Raw genomic sequence first — 19,425 nt, 5'->3', positions numbered from 1 at the left:
ATTTTTGCTAGACTATTTGTAGACTACACTTGACGTTCTAAATGCCAATAAAGAAGGAGGATGATAAAAAGCAGTTTTTGGACTCTGTGCTTAACAAATTCAGGTGTTTAGCCAACACAGAACAGGTGCTGAACCAGCCGTCTAAATGAAATATTACTCAGTAAAAGTAACACCCAGGAGCTGATTTGGCAAAGAAATGCAGCTTTTTCTATGAATGGGAATATGAGCAACTCTGAACTACAGCTTGACTCATTCTAGCTGTCCTTGTTAGAATATTATTTTAAAGCGAAATAACCCACTGAGCTTTTTAGGAAATGGAAATGGGAGAGTATGATCCTGTATGTCTGAACTAGCTTTCCTGTCGTCTTTTTACACTCAAATTTACCTCCTTATTCACGCTGTATTCTCTCCGGAACTCCTTTCAACATGCTGCAAAAAAAGACAATGAAATCCCCATGTATGACAGGGTGTAAGATTACTGCAGCTGTTGTTATATGTGGTTTTACTCAGATCCTCTTGTTACAACAGTCCCCAAACATTGACTTCCATATTGGTGGTTTATGTGATATGTAAACTGAAAATGTCTCACTGCGGTAATTTTGCATTGTAAATAATATATGTGAATACACCATCTGGTCATGCATCTGGTGCTGCTAGAAATGCCAGTGTTACATCACGGTGTTCACAGCCTTTGAGGAAAACTGGTTTTACCTCCTCATTTTTCCTCCACACCCTCCCACCTTCCACCCCCTTCCCTACACCTCAACCTTTTCTTTTAGACTTTTTCCAACAGCACTCAGTTACTGTTGAGAACTCCACGCTGCTATAAGGGCATGGCAGAAGAGAGGAACAAGAAGAGAACAGGATGATCTTACATGGAACACAAGTGAATAGAGTGGAAAGTGGGACAAGGCAACCTAAGGCTACAAACTGCATTAAACTCATTGCAACCTCCCACCATGTCTTTTCTTGCTTCTTGCTTGTAGACACTAGCACGAGTGCATACACACACACACACACACACACACACACACACACACACACACACACACACACACACACACACACACACACACACACAATGGTCTACTCTGCTTTAAGGTCAAAAGCCTTGTAGCCTTGGTATATGGCGTTCTATGTTTGGGGGAGCATTTCTCATCAAACTCCATCTTGTACTTCAGGGTCGTCTTATCTAGACAGCAAACTAGTTGTCAGATTTTTTTTATCTCTTCTTCAATAAAAATGGTGAAGTTCACTTCAGCCACAGAATGTTTTAATCAGGCATACTGTAATTATACTTCTGGGGCAATCAAAAAATGAATGCATCTGCAAAGTGTTAAGTTATCTCTCTGTGAAGATTACATTTAATTTGAACCCTGAACTTGTTTTCTGATATTGTGCTCAGTTTGAGGTGGTTGATGCCTGATTAACTAACTGCCTGAAGGTTCAGTGATCTGGCCATAAAAGTGAAGTGAGCTCATTTTAAAAATTCTGGAGTATATTTTGAACTTGAAACCCCCTCTGTGTCCTTATATATTCCTATTTTCCTCTTGTTCATAACATAACATGTAGAATGTGAATAAATATGAACCGTGTGATGCACAAGCTTAAGTTAAGAGGAGTTCATGTGAGAGGTGTCGGCATTGGCTACGATACTGCTGAGCATCCGACAAGACAAGAAAATGGCTGAACTACACTGCTGTAACAGTCTAAAACCAGAGGCTGGCTTATTACATGATGGTTGCTGCCAGCCTCTTTCTAATCTTTTCTGCAAGAGCAGTAATTCTCCTCTTAAGTGATATTAAATTCTGTTGGATTTGAAAATTACTATATATAAAAATGCCAAACACAGCTTGATGTGAGTGAAGCCTTTGGTTCCCGAGGTGTAAAATCTTTAAATTGCAAACCTCACACCTTGTCCACATCTCATACTTTTTTCCCCCACCAGCTTATTTTGTTCACCCCTCCTAATAATATCTTTATCTTCCCTGGATGCTTCTGTGTGTCTTAGCCTCCAGTGATATGTCCTCCTTTCCCACCTTTTATCCCCTGTCGCTCATGTGTCCTCCTTTAATTCTTACTCAACTGCTTTGTGTGAACATATCTGCTTCCCCCTCAGTCTCTGGCAGCAAAGGCCAAAGCCACATCCAGGTACATCTCTCGTGTTGTTTCTGTCTACATCTTGAGCATTTTTAATGTTTTTCCTCCACCCACAACCTGGCTCTTTTCCCACACAAAAAAAGTTCACAGCTCTCACTTTTAGAAAATGGAGAGAAAACAGCCCCCTAAATCGATCCATCTCTCACATCCATTTGGCTCTACTTGCTTTTTTCCGTTATTATAGCTTTTCATCTTTGTAACCAATCTCCTGGACACACACTCCCCCAACACTCTCAGAGTCCTTTCTCTTTAGAATACCAGGAATCATCAATGCATGGAACAAAATGCTTTGTAAAATTGCTATAAATTGTAAGTTGTTGCAATAGGTTTGCTTATAAAAGAGAGTGAGAATAACGTAGTGTTCCTCAAGACACCATATTATAACTGAGAGTGTTAGGTGGGTTTCTGGCTGAGAGAAACAGCAGTTTTGAAAGTTTGACAGTTTCATTTTCAGGGATATGTTTAGTCATGCATCACTCACAACTTGTTAATTAGAGTTAAAAATGTGTCTATATTTAGCATGCTACAATCCAATAAGATCCCTGGAAAACATATTTATGCCAAAGATGAAACCATGAGTGTAGTGCAGTCCTTATACTACTTCTATTTGGGGGTTTAATTTGAGCAGGGAGGGTAATTCAGGGAGAATTAGCCTTAGATTAGAGATGATAGCATGAGGGAACAGGACATGGCTTTCAGGAGCTCTAGTGCAAAATGAAGAAAATTGAACAAGATGAGGCGTCGACATACAGTAAAAGATGTCAACAACAGCCTCTGTGTTAAAAGCACATAAATATCTTTAGATCTATGATCACTTGGAGTATTTTGCTTATTTCATTTGACACTATATTAATGCTGCTGCACCTCTGGAACAAATCAATAAATTCTCTCTTTCTCACTACTGCGTTATTAAAACAACCTAATTTAGTGCATTGTGAAGCAAAGCTGCAAAACAACAATAAGTGAATAACAAAAAAGCAACTTGCACTAATAAATGCAAAGAAATGAAAACAATCCCTAGTAAATCACTGATAAAGAAAATGTTAATCATGAACTACTTTGACTAAAGAAGAGTTAATTAATTTTAGCTTTTTTCTAAAGATTTTCTTCTAAACAGTTCACAGTTTGTATAACGCAGCTTTCAGTTTCTCATTAACGGTTGGAAAAAAACTAAACATCCCTAAAGGTCAACTTGACTTTGGGGAATACTGATGAGCATGTCATGGCCTTCATTGCTAATCAAGAACCCACATTTTCAAATGCAAATATAATTATTAGTTTCAATTATTATTATTTTGACATCATTTTAACATTTTCATTGGGAATGAGCAGGATGGATAAGATTAGAAATGAGTATATCAGAGGGCTAGCTCAGGTTGACATGATTTGAAAATGCAGAGGAGTGATAGTGGATATAGTGGGTAACAAATGGGTAAAGGATGTTAAATGTGGAGCTTCCAAGCAGGAAAAGAGGAAGATTCATGGATATAGTGAAGGAGGACAAAGGGTTGGAGGCAGATGAATAGCATTCTCAGTATTTCTGCAGAAAATCTTTCAGTCTTGTTATTTCATTTCTGAAAAGTCATAATTGGTTCAATTGATTGTTTCAAATGCTATTTTTCTTCCTCAAACACCCCCGAGCTTTGGCAGCCCACCTGTATGTCCTGCAGAGTTCAAAATCGTTTACTTGTGTGGCACATTTATGTGACAGACAGAACTCTAAATTCATGTTTTTCAGGATAAAGTAGTTGTGGGAATAGGGGATAAATTGCTTACCCTTCCCCAAGGGTCAGGGCATTTAGCCATTGATATTTAGTGACATTTCCACCTGGTCCAAATGATGCTGAGAGCACAGACTGAGGTCAGACTACAACTCAGACCAGCCCTGGGCTCTTCCCTCACACATATCAATACCTTCTTTAACCTCCTCTATTTAGATAGTACAACTCCCTGCCTACCACTATGATCTATAAAGTGAGAAACTGATACACACAACCTTGCATGCAAGCCAGCAATTCAGCGTAAGTGATTTATACAGTCAGTATCACTGCCTGTTCTCCAGTGTATACAACCCATGTTTTTCCTTTATAAACCTGTGGATAAAATACATTTAGCATCTTTAGCCATGACTCAAGCTTCTGTGCTAATGCCAAAGCATTATTTCAGTAATGCTTGAGTAGCACATCTGAAATGCGTTCTTAATGTCTCACTTAGTAATACTTCAGCAGTGTCACATGGCTGCTATCCATTAATGCCAGCTGACTGAGGTATCATAAATCCAGAGAGAATCATCTTCTGCAGATTAAATGGAGCAGGAGAAGTTTAAGCTGTTGCCACCCCCTGACACCTCTGCCACCACACACACACACCCATAAAGAGACAAAACTCTCACACACATGCACACACACAGTGCACAGAGAGCCAAGAGATGTCAAGCGAGTTGGATACTGAAGCCAAAGTAGCATGGAGATAGGCTAGTGATGCCTGAGGGTCGAAAGTGATGCCACAGCACAAAGCACACATAGACACATTCAAACGGACACACTAACACACACAACGGACAGGAAAAATGACAAACACACAGGGACACTTCAACTAGCAGCACTGACCTTAAAGCTCCAGTAGTTGGGCTGTTGCTGTGAAGTTTCAGGAAGGGAGACAGAGAGAGAATAGTTAGATATTTACGTCTCTGCTTATAGCTTAAGTTAAATATAAACAGAATCTTGAACAGAGCAAACTAAACTAGTTACAAGACAGAGTCACGCTGCAGGCCACAAAAAGTTTTGCATCTTCCTCCAGAAAGCATCATTTGAACTCATTAATATTACTGACAGCCTCATCTAATAGGGCTCTCTGAAGTATTAAATGATTGGTGTTAATGCAAGTGGTCGCTGTGTTTTGCAAGCACTGGGTTCCAGCGTACATAAAACAAGATTGCGTTGTTGGCTGTAACTGGTGAAGGTGAGGAAATGAAAAGAGTGAAATCGAATCAAGCAAGCAACCCACTCTGTAGCGGCAACGCTGGCCTCTCTCCCAGACTTCACCACCACAGGCAACCGAGCACTCTGCCTCCCGCTTGCTGTCTCCTGTCTCATCCATTCCCAATCCACCAGCTGCGCTCTTTTCATCAGAACCTCGAAATCTCACCTGCTTATTTTCGCCAGTGCATGCTGTATTTCTCATCTGTCCATTTGCCCTTCCTGCTGCTCTGCCACATACTAAAAGGCGCTCGCATTTTGGCAGAGGTCTCTGGCTTTCTATAAAGCCATAATTACCCCACAGTCAAATCCAGGCCAATCCACTGATGGTTCCAAAATACCTTAAACTGACATGGAAATTTAAAAAAAAAAGATTGCAAAAGTCCATGAATTTTAATTCTAATCCAAACTGTTATTCTTGTTCTTATTCTTATCTGCAGGCAATTTTCAGTCCATTCAGTCCCCGTTCTCCAGAACCCACATTAGTCTCCTGGCAGATGAATTTTTTTCTTTTTCTTTTTTTTTAAGCGACAAGTTTTGATTTATGATAGTTGGTGGTTTTTCATTACCCGCCTCCCATTCTAATACAGTCTCAACAAAAGCCAGATTATTTCTGTAAACATGAGAATCAGGGCCAGTGATTACTAACTTATTGCAACCCAAGCTTTCACTTAATGTTCCCTCACTCTTTTTCAGCTCAGGTGTTTCTGTCACTCTATTTCCTTCCATCTTCTCTTTTTATATCGAGGTGCAACTGTTTGCTTGGCCTTGACACAGAATGAAGTGCTATAATTAAATTAATACAAAGCAGTAAAGTTTCCTGGGCAAGAAGGTAGCAGTAGTAAACTACTGTGTGCTGAAAACCCCTTTTCAGCTCTTTTCAGTCAGTATACAAGGCGTTTTATGGCTCTGATGAAAACAGAAGAGGAAAACTTTAAATGGCTGTTTTGTAGCTACTTTACATGAATGAACAGATAATTATTTTATATTATCAATTTTGAATTAAAGTGTTAATTTTGAAAGCCACACCAACAAAAAGAATTAAAAAAAAATCTCAAATGCACTAAAAAGACATTAAATGCTTTTTCAAAAGTACTTCTAGAGCTATTCTACTAAAATTTAATTATTCTAATGATGAATTATTATTGTTTTTCCCAGTACTTTGACTTTTTGCATTGCGCCGTGCATCAATAGCACACATGGTGGCTCGATGGTGAAGCGGTTCACGCCATCTAACAAGCAAAAGATCCCATCCCAGGAGGAGACAAATCCTTTTGAGGGTGTGTCAGGAAGTGCATCCAGCGTAAAAAAAAATCTGCCAAATCAAACATGCCGAGCTACCCGCTGTGGGTCCCTTGTGAATAAAGGAGTAGCTGGAAGCAGCCACATCTACAGCACTCACCTAAATCATGTCTATATGGTTACCTAAAAATAAAAAGTTGCCAGAATAGCAAAATTTAATTGTTTTTTTTAGACAGAAGATACTGTATATACACACAAACAGGCTGGAGGGGGGAGAGCTAAATATCAAAATACGTTTCCATGTTTCCCTGATATCTGTGCTACACTGATTGTACACTTCTCTTGAATAATAAAAGTCCATTTAATATTTTTTGGAAGTATTTTGAGACTTTTGCAACATATTTTAAATCTTGCTTTTCCTGCCGTCTGGTAGGAGGTTCAGGCTGCTGAGGTCCCGGACAAATAGACTCAAGGACAGCTTTTACAACAGGGCAATAGACCTAATCAGTGCAAACAGCTGACCTGATTGACTACCTCCCTGGACTTTTTTGGGGGGGTAACAACAATAACAATAATAATATTTATATTTATAAAAAACAAGATGCAACAATAATTAATGTGCAATAATAACAGTGTGCAATACACAAAGACTTATTCTTCATTTTATTACTAAGTTAAGTTACTGTGATGTGTTGTGTTGCATATAGTGCCGACGTGGGACAGTTTTCCAATTTCATCGTACTATTGTACTATGTATGACTGTACAATGACAATAAAGAGTTATCTTATCTTATCTTTAAATCAGCATGTAGTTTGGACTTTGGACTCAGCATTAGTCTTGGGAATGACTGCACCAAACTACCAGAACATCCCAAAAAGGGAAAAATATTCATAGCTCAGAATATCTGCGCCATTCATTACAAATCTGTGTTTTGTTATAAATGATAGACAACAGCTTTAGAAGGATGCTCTAAAATTATTCAGGTTTCGTGAAGTGGCTGCTGTCTTTGAGTTCATCTGTGCTTGTCTCTTCTTTTTTTTATACTGTATCTCCACTATATAAACGAAACCTGCTTGGAGCTTACACAGTATACAATACAAAAATGGTTTAACAATCCTGTGATATGGGCCGAATAACAGTAACAAACTAACCACCTAAAAAATGAAACACTGAAACCTTTAAATCTCACTTAAAGCATTGTGTGCCATTTTGTTATATTATTCTCCAAGTAATGTTTTGCTAGTGTAGAGTGGAGTTGTTCTAAGTATAATTTTAAATGTATATGACTGTGTTTAGGCTCACTGGCTCTGAGACAAGTGGGACACAAATTTATATGGCGCTTAATCTCTACCCACGCTTCTTTTTCCCCGTGGTATATAAATTTCTACCAACATGTCAAAGCAGTTACTAGAGAAGATGACTCTTTGGTGTGATGGCGAGGAAGATTTCTGTCCCCTACCAAACTCTAATGCCTTATATTGTTGCTGTCCATAGAAAACCACTTATCTTCAAAGTCCACAGGATTAAATTAACCAACATTGGTGATAATAAAGAGAAAACTCCTTGTGGATGATTTTAAAAAGTTCTCGTTGTTCACAGGAACACACTGGATTTGTAAATCATCTGGTCAAAAAGCAGACTCTCAGTTAGAGATGGAAGGTCAGTGATAAAGTGGGTCGCTTTTGGGGATATGCCAATGCACAATCCTTCAGGACTGGACTTAAACTGACCTTAAATACCTGATCATGAGTCCATCATTTATTAACTGTAGCCACTGAGTTTTGTCCTTGACAATTTGTCGAACTGACAGGAGCTCAGGGGCAGCACCGGTGCATCATAAATAATTGCTGTTCATTTGTTCCGACAACCTTAATGATTTTATTTTCCCACAAAGCTGAATGACTCTGAGGCTTGGCTTTAATGGTGCAGAAGTGATTTGTGGTCTTGTGCGTCTGTCTCTTCCCAGTGTTTCTCTGTTTGTTGCTTTAATGAGGCTAACTCACACTAAAGTAAACACATTTTTATTGTTCTTTCACCGTTGCTCTGCTCTGACAGCTGCAGATACACTTCACTTGGACTTTGACTTGCAAATATTCTAATGTGAAGGTGAGAGAGAGCAAACTGGAGAGGGCTTATTTCAATGTAGATTATTTCTCTTTAGCAGTTCTCCATGCAGGCAATAATCACTGCCATTAAAGAACATCTTCTGGGAAGAAATCATATTCAACACCTTAGCCTATACTGCCAGTCGTTATCACTCTAATCCCAGATGACACAGTAACTCTTGACTGTAGCTCTGCTACTTAGCTCAAATCTACACATTGTCATTTTTTAACTTCCACTTGAATTAAATAGGCTGCAAGCCCCACTTAGACAAAATTACTGATAGATGTTTGAACTTAGGGCTGGAGGGCTAAATGCATTTCTCACTGCAAAGTTAAGACATCTATATATTTACGGATAAGCTGGTGTTTGTGCACTTACTGGGGTTAACCACAGAAATCTAACAGAAAGACGTAGTCTCGCAGAGTGGAGCGCTGCATTACCTGACCTGCATGTAAAACAGGCTGCACTCGCTCCACCCCTCCTCCACCTCTGTCTCTTTCTCATGTCGTCATCCTCTCTGCACCCCCGCCCCCCTCAAATCAACCATTCTTACTCTTTCTCCCTCGATCCTCCTCCAGTCCGGTGTTGTGTCTAAACATCACAGCAGCTTCTCCCTCTCTCTCTCTTAAAAACGCACACATTAATCAGCAAATTACTGCTCACTCAAACAGAGACACAAAGGACGCTGTGAACAGCTTATACATCAGCCCCCGTGTAGCCTGCCTTGTGAGCATATGCACGCTGTCTATACAACCACAACAAGCACAACAGGTATGCACTCTAATCCCAGCGAGCACATGCCCTCCCAGAAACACACAAACACACAAACTCTCTACAGCAGCCTCCAGTTTCCAGTCTCATCTCACCTGCAGTGCACCTGTGCCTGTCCACCACTCCAGTCATCCCAGGCTGTTCGTCAGGTACAGTGAATCCTCATCGTGCTTTCGCCTGTCTCTCCCTCCCTGAGCTTCTCTTACCCACCTCCCTCTCTTTCACTCAATCTCCCTCTCTCGCTGTCTCGCTCTACAGTTGCACATGCGGCGGAAACTCTTTATTTAATTCATTACAACACCAGCCGATTAACTCCTTCGCAGATGGGTGGCTGGGTCCTGCTGGTGCTGGCTAATTGAGCAGTGGGCTGCTTCACAGGCTGCTGTGCTCCTCTCCAGCTCCTCCTCCCACCCTCCCTCCTTCCTTGCCGTAGATGCTCTGCAAAACCACAAGATGACAAGAAATCCTGGGCTCTGCTGCTTCCTCCCCTGTGCAGTGAAAATGCCCTGTCACCTATGGATCTGTCCACTCCACAGGCGGACACTTAATTTGAGAAAAACGCCTACCTTGAGCTTATTATTCCCCTGTCTCTTCTGCCTTCATTATTGCACAATTCATCCTTCTCTACACAACCTGACCTTTGCAATGCGATATCCCCACCTACCATACATGGGAGAGGTTACCAAGGCAACTACGGACTCCACCTGCCGTTCACCCACCCTCCCGCTCGCTCGCTCACTCCGTTACTCTCTTTGATTCTTTCCCTTCACCCCTGATGTGCTTTTCTTGTCACATCATTACACTAAATTTACCCGTTTTTAACACAGCAGCTGCACTGGAACACAGAGAGCATGTTTCTGCGTAGTGTGTGTGTGAGACAGGGAGCCGTGAAACTGGTCAAAGCATGAAGCACATTTGGAAAGGGGAAAACAACTGATAAATAAGCGAGGAGAGTAGAGGAGAAAGATTATTTCGATGTGTCCGCATTAGCATATGCGCATTAAGTACTTTTTACTACGTTTTCCGACACCTTAGCAGAACCCCTGCTCTGGTCTGAACCCCTCTTCTGAAGGCGGCACCATGCTGAGTAGCATCCTGTTGCAGCACCTCCAGCTTGGTTCTTTGATCTTTGTTTTTTTTTAAATCAGGGTTTCAAAATTTTGTGCTAATTTGAGAGGACATCTCTCATCTTTAACTCTATGTAAAGTTTTGCTACTTCTTCAAGAAGTAAAACAAAACAATGCATTTTATAATGACACCTGTTACACCTACAAAAACTACCTGACGCACCTCTTTCACGTCTTTTCTATCTAGGTCGGTGTCAAACTGTGTGCTCGTTTCACTGTTGATATCATCAGCAAGATGCCTGTTTTTACCATTTAATAATCCATTTAACTTCACCTAAGTAATGGAGCATTCTGTGTGTACAGACAGCATGTTTTTTTGATTTTTTGGTTTCGTTTTTTGGTGATGTCACCCACTGACAAAACAGTAGTATGTCCTGAATTAAAAGCAGCACCTGCCAAAAAAGCACCATAAATGGAGTAAAACCCTGCAAGCTGGTTCAAGGCAAGCAACTTGAGCTGCGCTACGTCATACAAACGTAACATGACTCACGTCCTGCTGTCGTATATCAATAACGCTGTCCCCATTTGATGGTGTATTTATACTTTTCTCTCCCTATAACAAATCAGTGCTGCTGGAGCCCTGCACCCACCTGTTGGCTCCCCTATTGCTCCCAAATTTCTGCGCGTGTGATATTTGTGGGGGAAGAGATGTTCTCTGGGCTAAGATACCAAATTCTAGCTCTGCTGCTGTAATAAATTAGTCATTTCAAGCTTGAGTTGTCTTTTGGAAGTATCTCTGGAAATGGCAACAAAGTGAAAAATAGAAACAGTCGCAAGTACATTAACTAATAAATTAATATTAATTACTTGTTCTCTTGCAGATCGCTCTGATGTACCCCTCATGCTGGCGTGGGAGGGTGAGGGCGACGGTGGGTTGTGGTGAGGGCTGTGGTGTGGATGCTGAAGCTGCTGCTGCTGCTGCTGCTGTTGTTGGTACTTGCTCTTCAGGTGATCCATGAAGGCGTCCCTCTTGCGTTCCATGTCAGCTTTGTGCAGGTTGGTCAGGGCCTCCAGGCTCTGCGCCGCACTGACTGTGTGCCGGTGCTCAGACGTATGCACCAGACCAACATTGGAGAAGCGCCGAGCGTTGTTCCCCAGCGTCCGGTATTCCCGTGGATATTCCAGGTCATCTCTTGAGATCATGTGACCGCCAACACGCTCGGGATCTAAGAGACGAGGAAAGGGAGGATAAAGGAAAGGGAGAAAGGGAGGAAAGAAGGGTGGGAAGTATGCAGGAGAGAGGTGAATCATCACCCACACAAGCATGCAGAAAGATTTTAAGGTGGAGACGTACATACACACAGCAGGCACACATAGGTGGAAACAAATGAAGCAGAGAAGGAGAGTGGAAATATAAGGTACAGAGGGGACAGGAGAGAGAGCGAGAGCGAGAGAGAAAGAGAGAGAGAAATGGGATGGGATGTTAGACTATTTGCCACCAGGACAGAGCAGTTCCTTGCAGAATTATTGATTTCAAATGCTGAAGGAAGAAAAATGAGAAAAGTAAAATGCTTCTGCGGTACATCAAAGGAAGAAGCTCAAACTGAATTTGTTTTGCTGGATATTCCATTGTGATATGCCTGCTTGTCATCTTAAGTGGCTTTCATTGTTTTCTTGGGGAAACAGTGAAAAACAAACTACTGAAAATTGAGGTGATTGAAAGTCACATGGGAACATGAAGAGAACACCATTTTCATTTCTTTCACTGTTCTTGTCCTTCCTCACCAACTCCTGTCGATCTGTGTGAGCATGCCCTCCATCCCATAACCCCGTGAGACATTTTCTCTACATATTCTTACTGTCTCTGCTGAAAGGTACTGATCCGGCTGTCCATTTTTAAGGAGGTGCTTCAAACTGACAGCCCTTGGCCTTTTGTCAGCTCTCTAACTGACAGACAACACAGCCCAAGGTGGAAGGAAAGAGAAGGACAGAAAAGGAGACAGTCGGAAGGAGACAGTGCGATTACACACATACACACACACACACACACACACACACACACACACACACACACACACACACACACACACAAATAAACGTGTGACTTGAATAATGAATGAATGATGGTGCGATAAAGAGCAGAGAACCTTTCAACCAGTAAGTTACCTTGCTTAGGAAAACAGGCCCCAGCGTTGGCTAGAAGAGAAACATGCCAAGGGTTAATATATGTGTTTGTGCACAGATGTGCAACCAAACACACCAGAACACATGACCATCAGAAAAGGGCTATCAAGAAATGATAGCACTTTCTTTGAATTACAATAAGTTAATGCATTATATATGCATTGTGATGTATTCATAAGGGTTCACATATGGCGAAATGGCTTTCTATGAATGCTAATAGTGTCTGACGGTAACCTGCAGAATGGTGAATGACTACAATCATGAATTTTACACAGAAATAATGTTTCCTCAAACTACAACACATTTAAGTCTAACAAAATATTAAACGTCAGCAGGTAGACAAGCATTTTTCTTTTCAACTTGATAATAAAAACTAATATTATTTAAAGTAAAAGCATGAAAAGTGCTGAGGCTTAATAGGGCTGAATGAAGTGCACCATATGTACATTAAATTCTCATCAGCAACATTAGGACGAGCTGAGCAAGTGAGCAGCGGAGGGAGGCTCCTCGGGGCAGAAGCAACAAATGGACTGTTAATGAACGCAGAAGTGACGAGAAAGCCGGCCAGATGGAGGCTCCAACGCTCTCTGGTGGAGAAACCTTAACACAGAAGGAGTCTGTGAAGGGCCGAAGGTCTGTGATCACTCCACGGCAGCTGCAATCAAACCGTGCACTCATTGTGAACCCATTTCTCACTCTCTTCGTTCGCCGAAAGATGCTGCACTTACGTGTGAACTGCTGTCTCAACACCCCGCCCTACCACCCCACACGTTATGAAGTGCTGATAAACTGAACAGGCAAAAGGCAAAATGGACTGACCTCCGAGCTAATAGCATTAGCATTGAGCTCTCCACTGCACACCAAGGCTGACGGCCATACTCATTTGGCCCCCTCTCAGTTTCCCAGATCTCTGGTTTACACCTCATTAGGCTGGAGCTTATTGTGCATCAGCTAACAAGGACCTGACTCAAGGGCCCCATCACAATGGATGGCAAAGCTGTGCCTATGTAGTATGGCTTATTATGCAACTGAGTAGCAGCGTTGACAGTGAAAAGCTGAGTACACTAGGCTGCCTATAGACAGGCATAAAACTAAGAAGAGAACGAAACATCAGCAAACATTTATAGTACAGCCAAGAGTCTTATAGAGTCCTATAGACTGACTGTCAAACTTTTCACAGTGAATACCATCTCAAAAAACATTTGGCTCTTCAAGTGCCATCATTATGGCCGGCATTAAAATACAGTAGCCCATTTAATTAGATATATAGTATTAGTATTTTTACTTGAAGTTAAGACAACACATGGGAAAACGTTTAAAGGGTAACGAGGGCTAAATGTACAGCAAAATACAAGCACTGGTAGCAAGCCCTTATTAACTGTTAGCTAAATAATTCAAACCTCTTAACAACAATAATGCATCAGTGCTGGTTAATGCCTGGAAAAAAACCATTTAGGACATTATCACTACACGGTTGTTCTCTAGAATGACGGCGTAAACAACTAAACTGGCCTGTATACGATTTTGTTTCTTTCTCCTGGAAATTAAGTTTAAAAAGTGTGGATAATTTTATGATCCTCCTTTGCTAGGCATGTTTTCACGTCTGATTATCAAGAATCTGTCAACTACAGAGGAGTTTCCTTAGGCCAGGGGTGCCCAATCCCAGTCCTCGAGAGCTACCGTCCTGCAGCTTTTAGATGGATCCTTGTTCCGACACACCTGAATCAAATGAATGGCTTGTTATCAGGCATTTGCCAAACTTGATGGCATGCTGAAGAGGCAATCAAACCATTTGATTCAGCTGTGTTGGAGTAGGGCTGCATCTAAAAGCTGCAGGACAGTAGCTCTCGAGGACTGGGATTGGGCACCCCTGCCTTAGGCTTATGTATCTCAGGGAAACAAGATGAGTGTAGAAATGTTTCCTATCTTCAAAATGAGTTGTCTTCAACAGATGTCAGATAATCGGAAATTCTTTAATATCAGGTCTGTATTCAGGCCGATATGCTATGTGGTTGTGCATATATTTTAGTAAGATTTTATGTCATAGCAGAAGTTAAATGGCTTGCAAACGTCTGCCAAAATGAATGACTCAGTATCTCTTTGTAACACTCGTTTCAAATCCAACCCAAAAACTTTCCAAACTGCAGTTTGTGGATATTCTTTGCAAAGCTGTACACAAAGCCCTCCATCTTAAAAACAGCGGGAATAAAAGTTGTGTGGGCAGGAGCGTAAGAATAGAAAATGGAAACAGGTTATTCATCTTTACTTTCGTCATTCTCAGCCAATATATTTCCACATAAGCTGGCAGACAATAACCCTGACAGCCAAAACAATCTGTAAAAGCCCACGCAATGGCAGCATCATTTAAACACACATAAAAAGACGGGTTGGGGGAGGATTTCTAGTGTACACTATATAACAAGAAAGCACTTTCTGTCACAAAGTCTGGGTCTGCAGCGCACCAAATTGCAACTACAAAGCGCCTCCGGGAAAAGTTGCAGGATGTTGGTCAGCTAAAAAACAGAGGACTTGAATGACAACAGGAGCCTGCAATGAGAACTGATAAGATCTGTGAGCCCAATGAGGCCTGAGCTGCACTGCCAAGATAGAGGCCACAGTCAAGTGCATTAACCTGTCTAAATAAAAAGAGCCTGCTGCGGCAAGCTCAGAGAGATAACACAAGACAAACAGAGGAGAAGAAATTACAATCCTGGAAAAATAGATACTATAATACAGTCCAAAAAATCCCAACAAAAAAACAACTAACAACAAATGCACCCTGATTGCACAGTCCAACTCCAGTGATATTTCTCCCGGTTTATGCAAAATGCATGAAGTCTGAAACCATCTTCCATCAGTGAAGATTTTTCTACAAATTAAAGATTATGCATAAAAAGATAGAAGCTGCTTAAAAAAACAGGGCTCATAGTAGTCATTTTCCCCCCATAATCACCTCATCCTCCTTAACGTTTCTCATCTATCTTTAAATGTAGGCAATTTCAGTTTCTGACGAGGTATTTGCCAAGCCACCCACAAAAACTATTAAGAGACATACATGCATAATATTAATCTCTATCACTACAACCAAATTCTGGACTGTATACGAAAACGTGTTTTTACAGCCACCCACTGAACTGGAGTTTCAGCTCAGGAAGAGAACTTGCTACTCATCATATGCAAAGACATATGGTATGGAGAATCAGGAGAAGGGGTTTGGATTCGCTTTTTGCTGGATTTGGAAGAGGCAGCCTGTGCAGCTTTATATTTTAGGGATGTTAAACATGTGGGTCAGAGAGAGCAGGGGGTGTATGAGAAGCTTTAAGTCACACAGCATGATAAGAGAGCTGCAAGGTGCAAATAATCAGAGCTCTGGATTCCTTAATAGCTAAATCTAATTTCACAGGCACTTCAAAACACTTGAGTCTGTACATATTGTGCCATATGCAGGTGCAATTTAAGGCTTCTGAATAAGCATTGTTTGAGAGGATACAAATATGAATAAACATTCTTTTGACATAATAAAAACATGATGCTTGCAGTTAAACAGTATTTTGGAGATGCAATTATTGATAAATGTGGAGCATTTCTCCTTTAATCAATAATCATTTGGTCTGCACAATGTTAGAAAAAAATGAATATTTCTGTTATCATTTCCAACAGTTAAAGGTGATATCTTTAGTTTTGGAGACTACTCTGGTGAAACACTAAAGAAGCTGAAATGCTATCATCTAGCTAAACAAGTTAATCAGTAACTAACTGATGGGTTGCTTGTCTACTTATTTAGGTGGCAGTAAGAAACAGGAAGACAGAAAGCTTTTTTTCCTATCTGTGAAATGTGAAATAGTTAAAGTATGAAGTATTTTCTAAGTTACTTTGTGTCTGAAAACTCTGGCACATACAGTACATGCTTTTTTCTAGTGTTTTTGAATAGTCTCGACTGTGCATTGTCAGACAGCAAGAAGCAGAAGTGGCAACAGGGAATAAATTAACGAGTAAGTGTAGCAATAGCTAAGAAAAACTCAATCATCTCTCCTAATTGGCCCTCTGGCCCTGTTGTTGCTATCAAAAATATTTTTTATAAGTGAAACTTCTTTTGATTGCTTTCTTTTTGGATTTTTGAAGTAAGTTTTTTTTTATTTTTATAACTCAATGTCCTCCCTATGCAGACGGTTGGGAAAACAAGGCGAGCTCTTCCCTGTAAATGCAATCTAATTTATTGCTAGCAAGGCAAAGCTCTTTGTGGAATGCCGGCTGCGGCAGGACAGACTAGTTGATTATTAAACCTGTGAAAAAGTGGGGAAGATGTAAAATTAAGCAGAAGTAGGTAAAAAACTGCAAATTGCAAATCCGGCTCGTCTGTTGAGGCTAAAGGCAAAAGGAAATTTGCAAAGCCTAAAGCTGTTAGCAATTTTAACTTGGTGCACTCCAGTGGGAACACTTAAAACAAACAACCAGAAGGAAAGAAGGGCATGTCAGGATTAACTATAACCTCATGAAAACCCAACAATCAGGACATTATAAACCCTGCAGGTCACAACTCAAGAAAGAGGCTATATCTCCATAATGAATAAGCCGTAAAAAGAGTACTGTGAGCTGCATTATCAAAGATAAAACAAGGGTGGTTAAAAGTCAGGTAAGGTTAAGATGAGGTAAATGCAGTCGCTACTGATTTTCCAACTGCAACAAGTGACTCGTATGACAGTGATTGCAAGCTGTCACACATCTTGAAATCTACAGTAGCTGATATAAAGGCAACCATTTGAGTTTCATTGAATACGGCGCCAAAAAATGACTATGAACTTGTAAAAATAACCCCCCTTCTCTCTTCTCTTGCTCTCTCACTGCTTGCGTCTGCTATACACTTAGAGCGATCAGGCTCCAGGTTAAAACACACACACACATATAACCCAGCAGGCATGTGCTATTCAGTTTTTTCTCTCCATTAAGGTAATCTCTGAAAGCTCAGAGGCACTGCTGTGCCAGGAGAGGAGAGTTAAAAGGGGTGAAAATGACGGCTGGGCAGAGAGAGCAGGCCATCAGGAGAAGGTCAGCCTGCCTGTCTGAGCTGCTGGATGGAATAACAGGCCAAGGCAATCATGAGGCTCCAGACAGCCTCACATATAACTGACAGAGACAACTGTAATCTGTTGCGCCACACAAGGCAATGGGGGGGACACCCTCTTGATCATTAAAACATGTACAATACAAAGCAACACGCCCATCTTTTCACCTTTTGCCCTCCACTGTCTATCTATTATCTGTGCCTCTCTCCCACCCACAAACCCAGCAACCTCTAACTTTGTTTCAGTGGCAAACTTGGGAATACTACAGAGGCAGCCAAGTTAAAATTGCAGCAGTAATGTGGATCCAGCAAAACACCTGTTAATACACAAAGGCACACAATCGAGCAATTAGAGCACGCTACGGCTCCTCTGAAACATCTCCGGGGCCGTCTGTAGCTGCAAACGACAAATGTGTGTGTACTCAACTGGAGGATGAATGCAAGAGATGGAATATAAGTGTGACAAAGACATTCTGGAAGGGGAGGAGAGACCTGGGGAGAAACAGGTGGTGGTAGCTAGCGTATTGCATCTCTTTGTTTCACTTATCGTTCTGGTAAAAGCTGGCTGTCTTTTTTTTTCTTTCGAAAATAACAGCAGTCCAGCAGCAGGTGAGAAAGCCTCTTAATTACAGCCTGTTGTTGAACCCGGTCAGGCAGCATGGTATTGCCACTGGGTGTGAGGAAGACACTCCAAACACACTACATTACATCAGTGCTGCTACATTTACCTCACTGGGGAGCTCTACAATAGGTTGCCAGATGGAGACAGGCAGGCGTGTTAGAGTTAAGAGAGAGCTGATGAAAAATACGTTCGGCGAGAGATACTTCAAAGAGCTGCAACCTAACCCCGAATCTCAACAGTGTTTTAGCTCATTTACAACAGCCAAACAACAATTTTAAGTAAATCCACCACACAGTATGTCTGGTTGCAGTTACAAAGTTTGATTTAAAGTGTGTACATGACCAAAATGATCCTTAAACTTATCCTTACAGGCCATACAGAGACACTTTGGGAAAAGATTTTCAAATTCTTATCAAACCAGAGTGCAATTAGAAAATTACATATTTTAATTCCAGTGAATCAAATCTGTAAATTAAGGAGTAAATAGCAACCCTATACCAATGAGTCCAGTCAACACGGACTATGATTGAACCTGTTATGAAAATCCCCAGCTGCACTGCTGCCAAATGAAGCAAAAGAAATCCTACAACCATTTTAGTCACAGCAGTATGAGGCCGCCTCTTCACTGAATGTGCCACGCTCAGTAACCTTCGAAGGGTCCAAACCACCGGAGAGGAGATAGAGATACATATTAAAACTAACAGTCAAATGAAATTGATAATATTATGGTGACAACCGATACTCGGGGTTTAGAGACACATTACATCTCGAGTAGAACGCTAAAAAAAAAAAACAACAACAATAGAAAACCAAAGAGGACATTATACACTCTCAATTGAATGACAGAGATGCCCGAGTCATCATAACATCTCAAACAAGCTGCTGCTGACAATACAACCTCTGGCAGGGCGATGTAATGAGATTGGCCCGTTGCCACATCTACAGTGTATAAACACTGGCCACAATCAGCCGCACACACATAGCAGAGCTTGGCACAAACTGATAGATGGTGTAGAAATCTGCAGACCACCTTTTAAAGTATCTGCATGGGTCCATGCTGTAAATGATGATGCATTATTATAGCTAATAAGATTCCTCATTGATCGCTGTTGCAAATGTGTCTTCCTGACTGATCCTGCCCACATGGAGATCAGAGTACAGTTTCAGTAACAGAGGGGTAACTGGTGCAGGTAAGTTTCTTCAGACATCAAGAATGTGGACTCCAGTTGAAA

General features: G+C 41.1%; 1 protein-coding gene across 8 annotated transcripts in view; it reads right to left on the bottom strand.

Moving 5' to 3' along the window:
- srcin1a (SRC kinase signaling inhibitor 1a) overlaps positions 1 to 19,425 on the bottom strand; it is a 91,535-nt gene that overhangs the window by 35,320 nt on the left and 36,790 nt on the right. For 7 of the 8 annotated variants that reach the window (XM_063472214.1, XM_063472217.1, XM_063472215.1 and 4 more), the window contains exons 2-3: positions 11,193 to 11,551; positions 4,770 to 4,796 (exon numbers count right to left, since the gene is read on the bottom strand). In XM_063472214.1, the coding sequence (XP_063328284.1) occupies positions 4,770 to 4,796; positions 11,193 to 11,551 (386 nt within the window). Of the gene's footprint in view, positions 1 to 4,769; positions 4,797 to 9,353; positions 9,427 to 11,192; positions 11,552 to 19,425 lie in introns of those variants that run through there. The other variant, XM_063472222.1, reaches the window with a different exon arrangement.

This window comes from Pelmatolapia mariae, linkage group LG4, assembly GCF_036321145.2.
Source record: "Pelmatolapia mariae isolate MD_Pm_ZW linkage group LG4, Pm_UMD_F_2, whole genome shotgun sequence".
NCBI lineage: Eukaryota > Metazoa > Chordata > Actinopteri > Cichliformes > Cichlidae > Pelmatolapia > Pelmatolapia mariae.
Note: the sequence above shows the minus strand (reverse complement) of the source record. Positions and strands in the feature narration are given on the sequence as shown.